General features: G+C 40.9%; 1 protein-coding gene across 8 annotated transcripts in view; it reads left to right on the forward strand.

The window, feature by feature from the left end:
- Positions 1-19,140, forward strand: part of sorcs2 (sortilin-related VPS10 domain containing receptor 2) — a 239,363-nt gene that overhangs the window by 217,427 nt on the left and 2,796 nt on the right. For 2 of the 8 annotated variants that reach the window (XM_053859002.1, XM_053858996.1), the window contains 19 exons: positions 1,387-1,566; positions 5,070-5,216; positions 7,251-7,353; positions 7,733-7,809; positions 7,942-8,033; positions 11,757-11,864; positions 12,842-12,962; positions 13,020-13,153; positions 13,370-13,489; positions 14,751-14,922; positions 15,000-15,189; positions 15,419-15,552; positions 16,336-16,459; positions 16,596-16,708; positions 17,225-17,347; positions 17,427-17,526; positions 17,611-17,658; positions 18,254-18,356; positions 18,723-18,916. In XM_053859002.1, coding sequence (XP_053714977.1) covers positions 1,387-1,566; positions 5,070-5,216; positions 7,251-7,353; positions 7,733-7,809; positions 7,942-8,033; positions 11,757-11,864; positions 12,842-12,962; positions 13,020-13,153; positions 13,370-13,489; positions 14,751-14,922; positions 15,000-15,189; positions 15,419-15,552; positions 16,336-16,459; positions 16,596-16,708; positions 17,225-17,347; positions 17,427-17,526; positions 17,611-17,658; positions 18,254-18,356; positions 18,723-18,916 — 2,383 coding nt within the window. Of the gene's footprint in view, positions 1-1,386; positions 1,567-5,069; positions 5,217-7,250; positions 7,354-7,732; positions 7,810-7,941; positions 8,034-11,756; positions 11,865-12,841; positions 12,963-13,019; positions 13,154-13,369; positions 13,490-14,750; positions 14,923-14,999; positions 15,190-15,418; positions 15,553-16,335; positions 16,460-16,595; positions 16,709-17,224; positions 17,348-17,426; positions 17,527-17,610; positions 17,659-18,253; positions 18,357-18,722; positions 19,020-19,140 lie in introns of all 8 variants that reach the window. The other 6 variants (XM_053858999.1, XM_053858997.1, XM_053859000.1 and 3 more) reach the window with 6 other exon arrangements.

Raw genomic sequence — 19,140 nt, forward strand, 5'->3', positions numbered from 1 at the left:
TCGGAGAGAGCAGTTTGGTGACGTCCTCAGGGACCTGACCCCTGTGCACACGCTCTCTCTTCAACAGAAGCTCAAGCAAGTGCATACGTTGTCATAAATATCGATCCTCAAACAAAGGCATGTTGTTGCACGTTGTGGGTTTATCCTCCTCTACGCACCAGTACATGTGATGCTTGACAAAAAGCACAAATATGAGTGTGTGACCAGAGAAAATGCAACTTGTCATGATGATGCTATTAGTCAAGACCAGCTGCCCCCTACCCCAATCACATTGCACTATGTTGCCTTGCCGATGCCCAAATGTCAGTGTTACCGCCAGACAACAGGGAACGGCAACACTGGTAACATTTCGGGAGACCTTTGCGGGAAGATGCTGTTTGTTTTTTTCCAACGTGTTGTGTCAGAACGGTATCATCAGCTAAGTCCAGTAATTCAAGTACTAACTGTTCTTTACAAAAAATAAAGTGTTTTTCATCATTCATTTTTGTTGCAGATAAATTGCTCCCAAACAAGTTTATTCAGTCAAAAAATGATTTTACGTTTCATTAAATTTTGTTTTTTTTTCTGAGTGCTTGCTCCATAACCATAACTCTCATAACACAATTTCTAAAACTATGAATTCTTATACCAAAACCTAACCTAACTATTTTGAACTATGACAAAAACATTACATCAAACTGACTGCCTACCTTGTGCACAGAGAAAGCAAAAGTCAGATGTGTTTCAGTGTGTAGTTGGCACACGAAAATACCATTTTTACAAAGGTTAGGCAAGGTTTGCTGGCATTTGCAAGAGAACTACAATGTGTTGCTGGTTTGGTGATGGGTTTTCTTATTTTTCTTGTTTTAGCAAGTTTAAAATATTACATTCTTAAGCAGAATGACTATTTTTTCGTGCATAAATCAAAGCCTGACATCAAGTACAGCCTACAAAAAACAGCACTGCATACAACAACAGGTTATAACCCTATATTTTATTTAGTTATCTGACCAATCTAAACTAAGCTTAGCAACGTGGCTTTAAGATGTCAAACATGGCTTTACACTGCTGCCTCCTGCACTTTGTGTTAGAGAGTCTAGTGGCCTGTCTCCACAGATGAACCACAAAACCATAAATTGAACATTATAACCTTCGGTTCTGAAAGCAAGCTGCAGGCGGGTCGATATTTTAGCAGACACCATGTCCTGCTCTGAGTTTTATCCTCAAATGTTATGTTAATGTGATGGCCATCAGGGGAAAGAGCGCTGAGCCGTCACTCTGGTGGTCTCATGAGCGATGGAATCATCAGAGTGGAGCTTTGATGAGTGGCTCTGACTAGGGGTCTGAGCTGCTAACAAACTCGAGTCTTTATCTGATCCACACGTCGGTGTGCACTTCTCATTACAGGATGTCCACATCGTAAGCACGGACGAGAACCAGGTTTTCCTCGCCATACAAGAGTGGTACCAGTCCGACACCTACAATCTGTATCAGTCGGACCCTCAGGGAGTCTACTACTCCATTGTTCTTGAAAATGTCCGTAGCACCAAACAGCCTGAGGAGAGTGTCCTGATTGACATCCTGGAGGTGAGTCACTGACAAAAAAAGATGTACCACAAGATGTTGAATCATAAAACCCCTCTGCACCGGGTGTTAACGTTCCTACAGTGTGCTTGCAGAAATGTTCAGGCCGCAGTTCCTTTTTATCTCAGTAGAAGATAGTATGCAAACAAAATGTGTCTCATGAAAGGGTTTTCACTGGAAATAACCGTCTGCCACCTGAGGAGAAGCCGCTGGGTAAACAGAGCATTAAACAAGGAGCGCCATCATTATCGCCGAGATAAATCATTCGCTGCTTTTGAAAAAAAAAAAAAAAACCACAATCATTATGTTTATTATTTGATATAACTGAGGCTGATGTGTGGCTGTGCTTTTCAGTAGAGCCAGGTAAAAATATAAACCTGTAGATGCTGTACATATTTATCAACTTGCGCTTTCTATTTCTTAATTTCTTAGTGCTGCAGGTGAAGAAGGATGGTTTTTGTTCTCAGAGGACAAGACATGACACACTGTGACATAAGACTAACACTCACTGGCAGGCTGGCGTGAGACCTAATCTTGTGTTAATTTGCTGCTGTTCGCTGCAGTTTCCAGATGGGATTTTTAAGATAGCGTCATAGACCTTGCACAACACATTGCCTTCCCATTTACGAAACTACACTGCTGCTCCACCCCGCTGGATTATCAGTGAGTTCTATTTTTCCCCGACCAGTCTGGTGTTGAGAGAATCCCTCATGCAGGAAAACAACTTATAAAAGTAAAGTAAAATTTCATTTTCAATCATAAATATTACTCCAAAACGGTGCATGTACGTACATGTATAACCAACAATCGTGATCCTAAGGCTGACTTTTTCATTGCAGGATGTTGCTACAGTCAGCCTTTCGCCTTGTGCATTGACACGTTTCCCCTCTTTTGGCATTTTGTGACACCATAGGCAGCGTGTTGGCAGGTGGACGAGGCTCCTTATAGTTCCATTCCTGGAATACTGATCCCATAGGAATTTATAATGCCTTATGTGATCATGAGCTGGACTCATGGCACCATGAGTCCAGCTCATGACCACACAAAAGCCCTCTACAAACTGAGAACTATTCCAAGGAAGTGACACCCACACATGTTGTCATCCTTGCGCCCCCCTGATTATATTGACTCGCCAAATGCATCAAGGTGCAACACCGAAACCTGCCTTTGCTTGAACGTGAAAGTCCACATGCCAATCGTCAGTGTGTTGCACTGGGAGTGAGAAGGTGTTAATATAACATTGAAAATGAACCACAATAATAATAATAATAATATAAAAGAACTTTTTAGCAATAATAGTGAAGCATAACATTTTTATCAACTCATCTACCCTTGGTACACACACACAGAACAAGGAGATGTCAGGGACGAGATGAGCCCCTGTCAGATACGCTATGAGTTCAAGTCTCCTCTTATTGATGATTTTGGTCCTATGATATTGGTTTATCAGATTACGTTAAAATGGATGTCGCTAATTTTGAAGGAAGATCACTCCCAGCAAAATCAGTCCACATTGTAACTGTTGGATTTCGAGGAGATGAGAAACGGACAAATTCTGTTTGAAGAAAACACATAGGTAGCTGTTAAAAAACTGAAGGGAACTTCCCTTCTTCCATTTCCCTCTTCAGAACCATCACAGCAGGAAAGCGTTGTTGATGAGACAATATAAATGAAGGATCACCACAAAGAACACCATAGAAATGGTTGACAAATGCTGCTTACAAATGTGTTAAATCAGAAGTTTGACAGCCATAAATGTAAAAAGCAGCCCTGAAGGGGCTTGTTTCAAGTGTTTGCTCAGTCAAATGAAGTGTGTGAGTTGGAGGAAAACTATGTATGCCTTCCTTTTTGGAATTTGATGTACGAGTGGACGGCTGAGGTTTGGCCACAGGCTGTTTGAAAGTGTAACAAAATAATGAGTAAGTTGACAAGCTCTTTTGCACAGAAAGTAAATACGTTTCCTCAGACTTTATTAGAGTTGAGGGAATGTGGCCTATTCATGTGAGGAACTGAGGTTCCAAGTGTTGTGTATCAAGGCAACTTTTCGTGATATGGCTGGATAGACAGCGTCTGCCTCTGTGTGTGGCATCATACAGCCTCATTTTTAAAGATTGCTGTGAAAACAAGTCTTATGGTCCATTGGCTTGGAAGCACTTACAGACTCAACCACTGAGGAGGTAGTGTTTCCAGGTTCAGGAGGAGGACAGTCTGTCTACTATTTGGAGGCTTTGTTTTAGACTATTGATCGATTTTTGCAAGACTAACTGCCTTTACACATTTATGCCAGGTGGCAGAAATGCACACAGGTTTGGAGCCTGCATATGTCTCATTCAAATGCAGAGGTTCCCTGTCAGTTCTGTCTGTTTCAATTGTCATTTGTTATGGCGAAAGAAAAAAACAGTGTTCTGGATTGTTTCATTCTCAGTGAGTCTATTCCATCATTTCTTGATGTATTCCTCAGACCAGTGAATCGAGGCACAGATTAAATTCCTTTTTCAGGGTCAGTTCACCCTGTTGCTTGGCGAGCTAAGGTTAGAAGCTGCTGGGGCTGGAAAGGTTGCTGTGAATAGGTTTAGCAAGCAAGCAAAGTTTAATTATATAGCACCTGTCACTGACAAAGGAAGGACAAAAAACAAAAACAAGGCGACTACACAACAAGAAGGAATAACATACAAGAAGAACCGAATGGGTCTTAGGTTTGCTCATAAAAGCATCCACAGAGTGAAGCCAGTCTGACTCTCTGGTTTGCATGCCACTTTCAGAAGCATCAAGGGCAGAGGAAGTTACTTTTTTATCACTCAGAGGGTCTTTGAATATGAGCTATTAAAAAATAATAAAGAGAAAGAGGAGGCTTAATCGGGTTCACCGCCTCAGCTGACCTTTTCTCCTCCGGCAAATCGTTCCAAAGCCTTCCGGCCTGAACCGTGAAACCTTTTGTTTTTCTCTCAGCTTTAAATACCTGAGGCTTTTTAAGCGTATAAATGAAACCCCAACGCAGTGAACCCAGAAAGAGAATCGGGGTAAAGAATTGTACTTACGGGAAATGATCCCTTCGCCTGCTTCTGATTTCAAACGCATTAGTACATCCAAACACGTTACTATGAAGGGTCTTGCAAGCATCTTTTAAAGATGATGTACAAGATAATGACAAACACTGTGCCAGTGGATGAAAAGTCCTGTCCTTGACGCTATAAACAAACATCAACACCATGTTTATCTACCCTCTACTGTCCACCGCTGACGGTTGAGATTAAACTTGCTGCATCAAGAGTAATAGGAGACACGTAGAATCATAATACTGAAAGAAATATTTATATTTATAAGAATGTAAAGGAATATTGGTCGCATCCATTACAATATCATACAGTAAAAATTATCTTTATTTTACATAAATTCCAGATAAGAAGTTCCCCCTTAAAGAACAACATGTTGTTGACTGAGTAAGAGTTAACACCACTTTGTGCTGATTTGTTTGTTTTATTCTCTTTGTTCTATGTGGTTGACAGGTTCGAGGAGTCAAAGGAGTATTCCTGGCAAATCAGAAAGTAGACGGGAAAGTCACCACTCTCATCACCTATAATAAAGGACGAGACTGGGCACCTCTAAACCCGCCTGCAACTGATATGAATGGCAAATCAATCACATGCAAAGCAGTAAGCTCGGACGTCTGTGTGTTTCTTTGCTTAATTTATTGATGTTTTATTCATGTGCTTATATGGGTTATTTCACCTTGACTCTGAACATCATTCTCCCTGTCTGTTGTGGTTGTTATAAGATTTCTGATATGACAGACTGACAGTAGTGCTACCTCACTACACGACTGGTTGGCTCATGGGATGTGAGCAACATATTCCTGAGCATTCCGTCACTTTTGGATTGGGGGACAATAAGTGCACTCACATCTGTTTGTGTAGCTATTGTGTTAACTTTCCACAGGCATATACTGGCACTGTCATAAAGGGCCATCGGTTTTCATTTTTGGACATCATATGTCAACAATGTGGGTTTTGGTTGTTTGTTTTTTGTTAATCAAATTAAATAAAAGTTCATATAGATAAAAAAAAATCGTCAAAATAGAGTAGATGTAATGTCTTAATAATATGTTTTTAATTACACTTTACTCAACGTCTCATTTATAATCAATTATTAATGCATTCCTAAGACAGGGTGTATCTATAAGGCTTCATAGAAGATGCTGTGAATGTTCATGATCATGTATGAAAACTTTTAACAAAGTTTTTTATAAGTGTTATAAGGCGCAGAATTTGACAGAATAGTGTTATCTGATATCTAAAATTAGGGTTATAGCTCATGGCTCTTGAGTTTCTATAACTAAATTAAGTTAAATCCACAACTTGTGATGTTTCATAATGAACATGTGACGCATTATAAATGCATTATCGTATTAAGCATCAATAATGAGACCTATTTGTCTAGTAGTTTTAAATTAATAATTATTATTATTCTAAAAATGTTAATGAATTAACAATCAGAAAAAAAAATCAAAAAGGTCATGCAATTCTTATTTAATATGAAAGAAAGATCAAACAACTGGGCGCTATGTAATGAAGGAAATACGGTGGCCATATTTTTTATAATTATAATCAGTAAATCTAATGTATTTATTAAAACCATGTCAGTTGTGCTGAAATAGTACTAGTGCTACTAATACTAGTAATACTACCAGTATTACTACTCGTTATATTGTTACTACTACTACTACGACTTATAATAATAATAATAATAATAATAATAATAATAAAGACATGTATTTGAAAAACAGAATTCATATAAAATGAAGCAGGTAAATTGAAATGTTAATATTAACTTGCGGAACAACTCATTTTGACTCAGCGGCTTGGTACTCCACCTTCAAGATTGTCTGTGTCTGACTGAAATTCCTGGAGTGGAGTACGTAATAATCGACAAACAAATAAAGTTCAAAATCCAAGCTCTACACCTGAACTCAAGCCAAATTTATCAGCATCCATCTGCAATATAAAACCGTCTCTACCTCTTGATTGTTGCGCTTCCTATGGAAGACAACTCAATTATGTACTTAAAAGTTGCGATACCTTGGCTGACTATAACAGAAAGTTTTATATCAGAATGCTGTGTGATCATCTTTTTCAAACTAGCTGAGCGAAGTCAGTCAGCCTCTCTTTCATGAACGTGTGCGACATCCTGCCAGCTAGACCCGACACACAGTCTTATATTCAAACATCCCATGTCAAACAGGGAGACAGAGGTGAAGAAGTCATGTCCTTTATACCAATGCGTTTGACAAGTGACTTGCTAGTAACAGCTAGAGACTTGTTTGCTGCCACTGACTTGCACACACACGCACAGAAGTGTCACACATATACATTAGAAATATATGAACGTGTATCACAGTTGAGATAGATTGATAGAAATTCACAAATAATGCTGACCTAAGAAATTAACCATTCATTATAATTAATCCAATAGAAATATAATATTAAATATAATAAATATAAATATAATATAATGTACAATAAATAATAGATGATGTGTTTGATTTTATTAACCATGCCAGAATCATCTTGAACGTTTAAAGACAGATTATCTCATTTCTGCGGATTTATGAACATTTGAGCTCCAACGTTGAAAGACGAGGGTCAGATTATGAATGACGTCAAATCCCTCATGTTCCTCTGCGTCCACAGCCGGACTGCCACCTCCACCTGCACCTGCGCTGGGCAGATAACCCTTACGTGTCTGGAACAGTCCACACCAAAGACTCCGCTCCAGGTCTCATCATGGGTGCTGGTGAGTCCCTAGCTCAGTAGTCGGCTGAATTCAGGAATGTGTCATCGTGTCAAATGTATAAGTAATACTTGACTCTAGTGTCCATAATCGCTAGAAGCTACCTTTTTGCATGCAGGGAAAATAAGATGTAACTGAAGTGTCATCCCAGTCATTTGTTGAAGATGCCCTTCTCAACTAAATCCCTTTTTATTCTGACTTATTATAATCTATTTATTTGTTCTGTAAATGTCATTATTGCCTCTATACACTATACTCAACACCATATAACATGCATTCTCGTGACTCACTAGACTTACAAAAAGCTATTTAAAGAGAATCATTTTTCCAATGCTTTTGTGACTCTGCCCTTCCAAGCCTAAATTCTTTATCTGCCCAACAGGAAATCTCGGCTCCAAGCTGGTGGAGTACAAAGAAGAGATGTACATCACCTCGGATTGTGGAAAGACATGGAGACAGGTACACTGAATCCCAGGCTCCGTGCAAACAAATCTATCTCACCTGAAAATGTTTCATCCGCTCCAGCCTGTATCTTTTCAGATTTTGATTGAATTTCGCTGCTGACAAAGGACTTGTTTTTCGCCTCTGCAGGTCTTCGAAGAGGAGCATCACATCCTGTACCTGGACCATGGCGGAGTCATTGTTGCAATCAAAGACACATCAATCCCACTGAAGATACTCAAGTAAGACTTTTCTGTTGCCATGGTGATCATCAATTAAAGAATGAAACTTTTATGTCTCTAACTGACAAGGAAGCATCAGGTTTGCTTTAAAGGAAACCCTGTTCCAAGGTGTAATTTCTGTACATAGTCTGTGTTGGACATCAAGCAAGAGTCTTTCACATATAAAAACATGCATTGACACAAGGCTAGACTTTTCTGCATTAGCATTTCAGTCATGCCAGCATCTCACTTTGATCCTGAGCTTACAGATGCTGCCTTGTGTAGCATTTTTAAAGAACAAATTCATCTTTACCTCTGTGTGATTTCTATCTGTATTTGGTTCTTTCGGACCCATCACTTCTAATCCAGACATCTTCAAGCACTGCCCGATGTTATCTGCTGGACTCTGCTAATAAGGCAAATGTAATAAGAGCAGCAAGATAAGATGGCACTCAAAAAAACACCTATCTCGGATGTTAATCGAATGACCTTTCGGTTGATCTCTATCTGTCCCTTACTTTTCCACTCTGTCTTCAGAAAGAGTCCAGCTGAAGAGCAGGGAGACATGCTTCTCAGAGGGCATTTTTCGTCACTCAGTCATATTAAATCATAACCATATTTTCACTCTGTGTGCTGAGACATGCCGTCTCTCATGTCTGATCTGTCCCTGAAGCAGAAGTTGTTTTGTCAGCACCAGGACTGGATAAACGTTGATTTATATCGTCCCTGCTGGTCTGCAGCTTAAAGCAGCTGGTTTGCTGGCTTTCCTTGTAAAACTTTATAGCCACTCTGTTACAGACGTCTGCAGGAGGGAAAGGAGTTATGTTATCTTATCTTCTCCTGCAGATGTTTGTTTATTTGCCGATCGACTCGTTCTTTTACGAAGTCAAAACCTGGTTTTAGTAAATCAAACATTTTTATATTTCTAATAAACCAGGGGCAGGTCATGCCCCCTGCTGCAAACAGAGAGTGGTGATACTTTTCTTTTGTCCTTTTGTTGTGAAAAGGGCCTGAGAATGAATTCCAGAAGAAAATGCATTGTGAACACGTTCTCAGGAAATGTTGATAACTGGGCAAGGATGAATCCTTCCTTTGTCGCATCAATCGTACCATGTTTACCAGACGTGTACTGCCCCCTGCTGTCCCATTGAGCTGATTGCTATCAATAATAGTTCAAGTGCTAAAAATATCCAATGAATGTAGAGCACTATTGTTGGGCAAAACTATTTATTTCAATTACAGTTGGCTTCGAAAAGAAAAAGACTTGCCTCAAGACAGACTCTCTGTGAAATGTGTCGATTGCCTAAAGCCTGTCAAATGCCAGGGTGCTTCAGTCACAGTGACTCCCTGTCGACACTGTCAGTAAGGAGAACCACATAAGGGGTTTATATCAACCTACTGGCATTCACTGTATTTCAGTAAAGAATCCACAACCTGCGGCTAAAACACTATACGGCAAGGATCATGTTTTGTAATGTAATGTAATGTATTGGGCGCAAAAGTCCTTTTCCAACGTCAATATATTACACCATGGGAGTGAGGATGGGCTGCTAAAAACAACTGTCAGCCAGGGTTGTGAGCATTCTTCGAGCCGTTGCTGACTTGACCCAGATTCCACTTGGCAAATTGGTCGTATTAAGACAGAATTCTTTGAGCAGTTCAATTAAAAAGTGTCTTTTGTGAGGACATCTTTTTCAAATAATCATCTGATGTCTCCTTTTGGGGCCTTAATGGCTGTGTAACTCTGTGTATCAAAGCGACGTTGTTTGCAAAGTTTCCTTCCATTTCCTTCTCACAATGGAAGTCAACTCCATTCAGCCCCATCAATTTGATCCGCTTTCTGGAGTCTGCGACTTTTTTTTATGTTGCTACCAGCTAATTATGGAAACTCAGACGGATAAAAATGGAACAAGGCATTAGCGGACTTTTCATGTTCGCTGCGATGAGAACTACGTCTTTAAATCTCAGCTTTGTGTGTTTGCGGCAGGACCGCTGGCGGAGGCTGCGGTGTGGGGCCCGGAGGAGATTTATGATCTTGCTAATCTGTTTGATTACAAGGTCATTACGCCGACTCCATTTCTAGTATCTCCTCGGACATTAGTGGCAGATAATGAGATAGAATTGATTATGCGACTAAGGACGCTTTAGTCGGGATGAAGTCCTGCTGATTCTTCATGGGCTAAGAGGGTCACAAAGTTGAGCTGCAGTGGAAACATCAGAGTGGCACCAGATTTTCCAATGACTTCCTCTTACAGACGAGAAGACAAAATGGCCAGCATTATGTTAACAAGATGGCATACACCTTACCAATAAATCCAGTTGAATTTGTGAGGACCAAAAGTAGGCAAAGTACCGTATTGAAAATTCATCTTGATCCGCTCTTTTCAATTCAACTTCCTTAACACAGTTTTAAGTATGCTACATGTTCCTCTATGCCAGGAGTCATTTACTACTTTATATGTGACGTTTACGTTGTTTCTTAACCGTGTATTGTTATCACTTTCTATCTAGCTGTCTCTCTGATGAACCACCATCTGCGAGATAGAGAGGTGATCGCAAAGTGTAGAGAGCTAGAGGAGGTGTCCCCCAGACACCCCAGGTCCCAAATCCCCAGGTCAACCAAGAGATAAAATCCTTCCAGTGTGTCTTGAGCCTCTGACTTCTGTCCTGGTGGTGGACCAGCAGTTCTACATTGAGCCTTTGCCACGGACTACAGCTGAGCTCCTTACCTCATCTCGAGATGCGCATACAGCCACACTGCAGACCAAACTCATCAGGCCACTGGTATCCTGGATCTTGCGAGTAGGGAGGTAGATCAAGACATTTGTTACAAGTGTTTCTTATTGGCTCATCTCTATAGATTAATGAATACTGAATAAATGCAGTGTCAATACTGTGCTGAGGGTCCCAGTACTAGTAGCATCCCATGAGATACCCAGAGGAACATGGTCAAAGGCCTTCTCCAGATCCACACCGTATATTAGCAAACCTTTTTGGAGAAGTAGACCTCAGGTCCAGTTTTCCCTCTTTGGTGATCAAGCTTTATATAGTCATAGAGTAGCTTCCGATCAAAACAGTTTATAATTTTAAAGGTATAATGAGTTCAATTTTGCAAGACGGCTGCCTCACTCAAAACGTTCCGTTAAACTACAAAGAACTACAAACATGGGGCGATGAGTCGTGTCCGTCGGTTTCAACTGATCAAAAATGTCACTGCGACATCATGAGCAGCTTAAACAAACCTGTTAGTTAACAAAAAGAAAAAAAAATCATAGTATCAACAAAACCTGCACATCCTCATGTCTGAGGAACGGGATACAAGCCATGGTTATGTTCTGGTAGATAGCACTGCGCATCAAATGGTGCGGTTGACCTGGTGCATTGGGAATCAAATTTTGCCTTAAAAACCTTCAATTCACAGTCTTATTGTACTAAATTTGTTGCTCTTCACTTTCCATTTCATTGTATTTAGTTTTGTTGTTCTTACTGTCACTGTTGTGTGTATGTTGCTTGTTTTGTCTTTTACATTTCTTCAAGAAATAAAAAATATAAATAGCATCACTCAACATGAAATTCAGCCGGGCTGATTCCTTTCTATAGCTGTTTGCATTCCTTTTTGCTCTCCATTTTGGAACAGAAATCCCGGTATGATATACTCACCTTACGAGAGGTTGATGGATCGGAGTCAAAGTCGAGTCACCGTCTTGATATTGGCATTATTGATTCATGGTCCTCTCCCGACAGGTTTAGTGTTGATGAAGGTCAAACTTGGACTGTGCACAATTTCACCAGCACCTCTGTGTTTGTGGATGGACTTCTGAGCGAGCCAGGGGACGAGACGCTGGTGATGACGTGAGTGGAATCCTCCAAAAATGAGCCACTTCTTTTGTTTCTGGCAGAGCGGATGCAAATCCACATCTGTGGGCAGTCGGAGATGAACAAAGTTTGAATATTCAGAATTGAAAACGCAGAATATGCATAACTGCTGTTTAGCATATTAATTGGCCCAATAATAACAAGGTTGTCTGGTCGTTTTTTATTGTCAGTCTTTTAAACAGCTCCACAAACTCTACAAATTGAAAAGATTAATGCTTTCAAGAATAAACCAAAGCTGTTTAAAAGTTGTTAAAGTAAAAGAATTGATATAAATTCATAGTCTGTCGTCCTCTTGCTCACAATCTCTCTCCATCAGTCAGTTCGCTGTGGCGATACCATCCTGAGATAAGGGCAGATAAAGTTACCCAGCTGTAATCTGCTGAGAAGGACACACACGCACTCAGTGTCACATACACATGCATTCACAGCTACCTTGTGTTGGTCTGACACTCACACGCGGGAATGTCGTCCATCTGGCGCCAAAGATAGCGTCTTGGGACAAGTAGGGGTGAGGGGGTCCCTTCATGTCTGACAGATTAGGCTGGCTCTATTTTCTCCCAACACAATTTCGATTTTCTAACTGCACAGGCAAGTAATGAAGTCTTTGGTCAGTGACTTAGTCGCAAGGACACAAGAGAGAGGGAAGGATCCAGGGTTGGACAAGCGCATGATCTTTGAACACTCACATCCAATGTATTTCAATTTAAAACTCTAACATTTTTAAATATAACTATGACAAACAATGAGGTAGTCTGTGTGTAATGTGGTATGCACCATGTTAGATATCCGTAACTGTACATGAGATGTTTACCAATAGTTTACCAATTACCATGACATTGTATTGTGCACAACTCGGCTTGTGACTGATTGTTTTTATTTTCTGCGCTCTGTCTGTAACATATCATACACTTTAAGGCTGAACTCTTTGACTGTCTTGTGCCTTCTGTTTGCAGTGTGTTTGGCCACATCAGCTACAGGTCCGACTGGGAGTTGGTCAAAGTTGACTTCAGACAGTCTTTTCCACGTCAGTGTACAGAGTCTGACTATGACTCCTGGCAGCTTACAAATCTCCAGGTAGCACTCATGCACTTTTTCTGTTAGATGGAGCTTTTTTCAATTGTTGATTTTCAGGGAGAAGCCTGTATCATGGGCCAGCAGCGGAGCTTCAGAAAGAGGAAAGACATGTCTTTCTGTATGAAAGGGAAAAACTACACATCTGCTCTCAGCTCCAAACCCTGCCAGTGCAGTGAGAAGGACTTCAACTGGTGAGACAACAGGAAGCAGAAAATCCCCTACACATCAGTTACATACTGCATATAGTTTACATTACTATAAATAAGTCATTAAAACTGGCTTCTATTTCTGTATACCGCTGGCCAGTTTTGATGCATGACGCAAAACATTTTTGTTCGCAGATGATGTGCTCTTTTGTTGTGCGGACCGATAACAAATAAAATGGAAACATGTCTTTGTGTGTCTAGTGATTACGGCTTTGAGCGTTCGCAGACGGATGCTGACCTCTGCGTCCCTGATTTCTGGCACGACCCACAGTCACCACCAGAAGACTGCCATCTCGGCCAAATCTACGAGTCCAGCACCGGGTCAGTGTTCAAACATACTTCAATATACTTTCTACCATCGACTCATCTTCCTCTTGTGCAGCTTTAGAACAGCACCTGAGTCATTTTCTATGGCAAGCATTCATATAAAAACACAGCTGGCACGCTTTGGAGCTCAAAATCTTCCTTAGGCGCGAGTGGTCTGTGTGTTGGGCTGTTGGCCGGGGACCTCTCTTTGGTGCCCCCAGCTCTTCCAGAGGTGATCTACTGAAACACTGCCTCTCTTTGCGCAGAAACTCTGAAGACTGTCACCACATTCTCATTCAGACAGACAAATAGATGGCGCAGATGAACTATAATTTTTATTAAACCTTGTAAACAGGGACGTGGGTGAGCTATTTTCTATAGGGTTTTAACATCAGTTTAACCTGGCTGTTTGAATTGTACAAGTTTTAAAAAGCGTGTGAATCAAAGCACTCCATTTCAATTGAAAATCCCTTTATTTATCTGGTTGGTAAGATTGCACTATTGACTCTTAATTTTCTAAAAGGTCAATATTTAACTTTTGTTTTAGTCTTCTCCTGAAATCAGTTTTATTTGTTTGTGAGCGAATATTACTAATATAATGAGAGAAAATGTCCTTGGGCAGGTTCCCTCTCCAAATCTTAGCTAAGCACGTATTTTATTATTTCGCTCCCAGTCCCAACTTTGCTCTCCGTTTCACTGTAAACATGTCTATCGGTCTTTCTCTCTCAAGTGAAGCTGATCTGCGGGGTGCTTTCATCTGTTTGCATTGTGGAAAAGAATCTGGTGAAGCCTTTTCATACAGTTCAACCTGGCGTGCCTCATACATAACTTTTGATTTACCACGTCAGATTGTCGTCGATCCATTGTTCAACAATATATATAACTTCTGTGCTTGAAAGAGCCACACTTTTTTTTTGATTAGGATTTAAAGTGGATAAATCCACTCACCATTGTTTGAGGCTTTATCAAAGCCGGGCCCTGCTTGTCCGATCTTTATTGTGAGCCCACTCTGACAGCTCATCCGAACTTGACCCTCTTTCGAGCCGACTCATCATCTGCAGCTGGCTTAGCCTTCCTCTCTTTTGTCTGTAATTAGAATGAGCTCCAATTAGCCACAATTATTGCCCATCCGTGTGAGCTGTTCTCTTAATAACACCATTGTTATGTTTGGCTGCATCTGCCTCACCTAAATCTGTCAAAGCAGTTCACTTGACTTTTGTTACTTATGTCTTAAAAGGAACGCCACAATAGTAGCTCGTCCTCTTCTGTCTCTCAGTTACCGCAAGTTGGTGTCGAATGTGTGTGAAGGCGGGATAAACAAGCAGGAGAGAGCCATAAAGAGCAGCTGCCCTCAGCTGCCCCCCAGAGGACTACGAGTGGGCATTAAAGGGCAGATGCTGGCAGTGGCGCCAGGTGACGACATCACCTTCATCATCCATCAAGATGAGGTGTGGCACTTTGTGATTTTGTCATCCACTTGGCTCACTTGGATTTCACTGGGTTCCCTGTTGTGCTGTTGTCCAAGCAGGGAGACACCAGCAAGACTAAATACTTGGTGGACCTGGGTGACGGTGTTCGGGCCATTTACCAGAACCTGACTGTGACCGATGAACCCATCCAGCACCGCTACGAACGACCCGGCGTGTACAAAGTCACCGTGCAGGCGGAGAACCTGTCCGGACATGATAAGGCCACAATGTTCATCCAAGTCACAGGTTAGTGTCACACACTTGCTCTTTTTCATGAGCAGCTCTGCAACCACCCACAAGAGCTACAGCTGATTAGTGCAGGACGGTATGGAGAGAGCAAATCCCATCCAAACAGTCGCTTGAAATTATTCACCCTACTGTGGATTTCTGTGCTCAAGTGTCAAGGATAACGTGTGGCCGGTTCATCTGCGTGTTTGGTTGAAAATGCTTCTCTTTTGCGAACGTTCTCTTCCAGCACCTCTGCAGGAGGTTCACCTTGAAGTCATTCCTATCGCCAGAAGACACCAGGAAGTCAATCTAACGGCTGTAGTTCTTCCTGCTGAGGCAAACACCACAGTATTCTACTGGTGGATCGGAGACAACCTGCAGGTAACGACCTCATGGCAGGAGTTCATGACAATAACAGTCAATAGTGACACCCAGTGGTCATGTCAAATGTTACACCTCAAAATGACTTGTTAGCAATACTTCTTAAACCCTCGTCGAGAATTAATACAACTGATCAAAAGATTTGCGTTCTCCTTCCCCGTAATCTATAAATAATAAAATAAGACATCTTTGTTTAGCAGATGAATCATAACTCTTCATCGGATCAAACTGATAACATGAGGCGAGTAATGATGTTTTACATTTTATAAAAAAAAATATATATATATATATATATATATATATATATATATATATATATATATATATATATATATATATATATATATATATATATATATATATATAAGATCCTCAACCCAAATGCATTTAATGAAAACAATAATATAATTTGGAAGTTACTCTCGTTTCTCATGTATAGGTATTTTATACACATAATTATCAAGTTAAATTACGAATTCAGAGCTCATGAGCAAGCTGACATAAGATGGTAGCAACAGGTTTTGGCTGTCTACAGTTATTGAAATGGTGTAGCGAAATGAAAGTGACGTATTCATAAAGACAGAGTAAAAGTCATTCGGTGACGAATACCGTAGTTATGCTGACATTTTGGTGTTCATGTTGTTAAGATGACAGTTCAGCTACTGCTGTCAATCAATTATACCTGGTTGTAGAAGTAGAGGCATAACGTTTCCCTGACGAATAACCATTGATGCTTTAGTTTCAAAAACGGAAGCGGTATGAAATGTGTTTCTATTTTTAAAGCCAAGGATGACGCTCCAGAACAGCCTGCTGACTCGTTTCCCTGAGGCTGGGGAAGTTTCCGTCACAGTCCAGGCCTCCAACGGCAGATCCATGGTGCAGGACACCCGGACTGTGTGGGTCTATGGTGAGTTACAATATTTGCTAGCTTCATACTACTGCAAAACACTTTCTGCCAAATGTGGGCCAGTACATAGCTGCATCTATACACACTTCAATTGGACTACTTAATTTGTGATTTCTAATTTTTATTTTCCTTTCAGACCACTTCCAGACCATCCCCTTAAGCTTCAGCAGGAATCTAGACCGCCTCAACCCAAATATTCCCGAATGGAGAGAGGATGTGGCTCAGGTGATCACCAAAATCCTGACAAAGGTGAATCTTCAAAATGTATTTTGTGCAAGAAAAACAGGGCTGCAATCTCACCGCAAAAAGGTTCTGGGTTCAGAACCAGCTGGAGGCAATGTTTCGACAAAACCTACGTACCATTCTGGGTACAGTTTGTTCGATCTGAGCTTGCGTGGGTTTCCTCTGGCACTCCAGCTGCCTCCCACAGTCCTTAAAACATATGCCGAGGCTCATGGTCAGAGCTCACAATGACTTGTCAAGGACTGGCAAAGCTTCATGAAACACATTTCCTGCTCCAGCTTCTCGCTTCTTACCAACAGTACTGATAAATCTGTGAGTGTGAGCCAGGACTGGAGGACTGTTACTCATCATGTTTGCATCTGAAACTTACTCAGTGACAGATTTACTTCTTATTTAATACCTAGTAAATACCTTACCCAGCACTTTAATATCTTGAAAGTATTTGTGCTAATGAAATATATTTACGGAAAAATCAATTCATTGATTGATGTTGTCTTTAACACTTCATTGTCATGACTTCAGATCACTGGCATCCCGGAGGACTCTGTGGTTACCGTGGTGAGGGCAGGTCTTCCAACATCTGCTGACCTGTTCATCCTCCCCCTTGAAGACCAGCCGACCAAGCGGAGCGTGTTTGTGGACAAGGTCTGCAGCTTTGCACCACAAATATTCATATAAGAATCTTTTCTACATAAGTGAAAGCTTAATGTTTTCTCTTCCTCAGCGTATTCCTGCCATCATACAAGCATTCAATGACCACAACGTTAGCTTCGTGGTAAGAGGGGGTCAACAAGTGCTGGTGATGCTCGCCGACCCAAACGCTGGTGAGATTTTCATCTCTCCACTTTTTTTGTTTATTTCTTGGGGTATTTTTTTGCAATTTGTGATGAATATTGTGTATTTTCAAGGGCTGGGTCTAGTTGCTAATGACTCAAGTGTTCCAGCAGCAGACACCGGTGCGTGTAATGATCCAACACCTGTGTTTCTCTCTCTGGATCCTCCTAACCTCTGCTTCTGTGTGCTCTCCTTGATTTCCTAACTCATGCATCTATTTGGATCTGATGTTGTGCTGCAGTGCCTGCCTTGATTTTCTGAGACCGGTTATCATAACCTACAGATTCCTTTACATTGTTTTATATTTAATACTTATGATGGAATAATAAGGATTTTTTTCCCCATTATGACATGTATTTTTGATGAAATTGTCTTTTTTTTAGTTTAGATTTTTTTTCTAAATTATTATTTCTATTATATGTTGAATTGTTCACATAATTTTTAATTTACTTAAAATTAAACAAAAATGTTGTCTCTAATTTTTACACATTTTGTTGATAATATGGTCTGCCAGCCATTCCTCAACGTTTACACAACTTCTTTTTCATATCCAGTAATTATTTCCAACCGTCTGGGTGACTCTCCTGACATTTCTTGATATCTCACCACAAGTTTGTGTCTCCCTCGTGCTCCTGATTTTCCTTTGTTTCTGACGTTCAAATTGATGTTTGACCCCTGTCAAAGGTGAGGTCATTCAAAATCCCATCTGTGCTGCAGGGTACAGTGGAGCAGTGGGAGGTCCTGGTGTTTGGGCTGTCGCCGTACTCTTCCTCATCAGCGTCATTGCAACTGGCTCCTTCATTCTCTACAAGTTCAAAAGGTGAGCCTTAAAGTTCATAGACCTGTTATCTTTGTAGTTACGCCGTTGTTTTTCATATATGCTTAATGCTCAATAAAAACCAAATGTTGTAAATGTTTAGAACAAAAATAAAGACATATTTTAGGGGATTTACGTTTAAACTTCAACAGCATTATCTTATCTTTGCATAAATTTCAAAGGTAATTCCCCCCTTAAACTGCCTGGATTCATATGTAACTACATTTGTGAGTGCATGTCTGTTTTCACTGCACAGGCTCGTGGCACATCCTTGCATCCTGAACACTGAAAAAGCGCACAAAAGTCACTAAACTATAAATTGCAGAGCAAAACTACAGCCCTCTCTTACACAAACTACAAATCCCACAGTCCTTGGCTTAGGACTGAGGAGTCCTATCCCCCGCTGTTTTTCAGGAAGCTCCCAGGGAGCCGCAATATCTACGCCCAGATGCACAACGAGAAAGAGCAGGAGATGACCAGCCCTGTCAATCACAGCGAGGACACGCAGCATATCATCCAGGGGGAGGAGTTCATTGACGACGACCTGGACTCACAGACTCTAGGTAACGCGGGAGGAAGCCCCGCCTTCCGATCCCTTATAAGGACTTCTACTAACCACTGCTACTAAAACACCTCGCCACTAACACCAGCAGCTCACACACGCAGGTACTGGAGGTTTACACTTCTTGGCCATTGTTAGTACCTTCGATATAGTTTAATGGTGGTGGAAGGAGGCTTCGCACATCATGTCCTGGTGACATGACATGTGTGGACATGCATGGTGTGA

This window comes from Synchiropus splendidus, chromosome 3 (assembly GCF_027744825.2).
Source record: "Synchiropus splendidus isolate RoL2022-P1 chromosome 3, RoL_Sspl_1.0, whole genome shotgun sequence".
NCBI lineage: Eukaryota > Metazoa > Chordata > Actinopteri > Syngnathiformes > Callionymidae > Synchiropus > Synchiropus splendidus.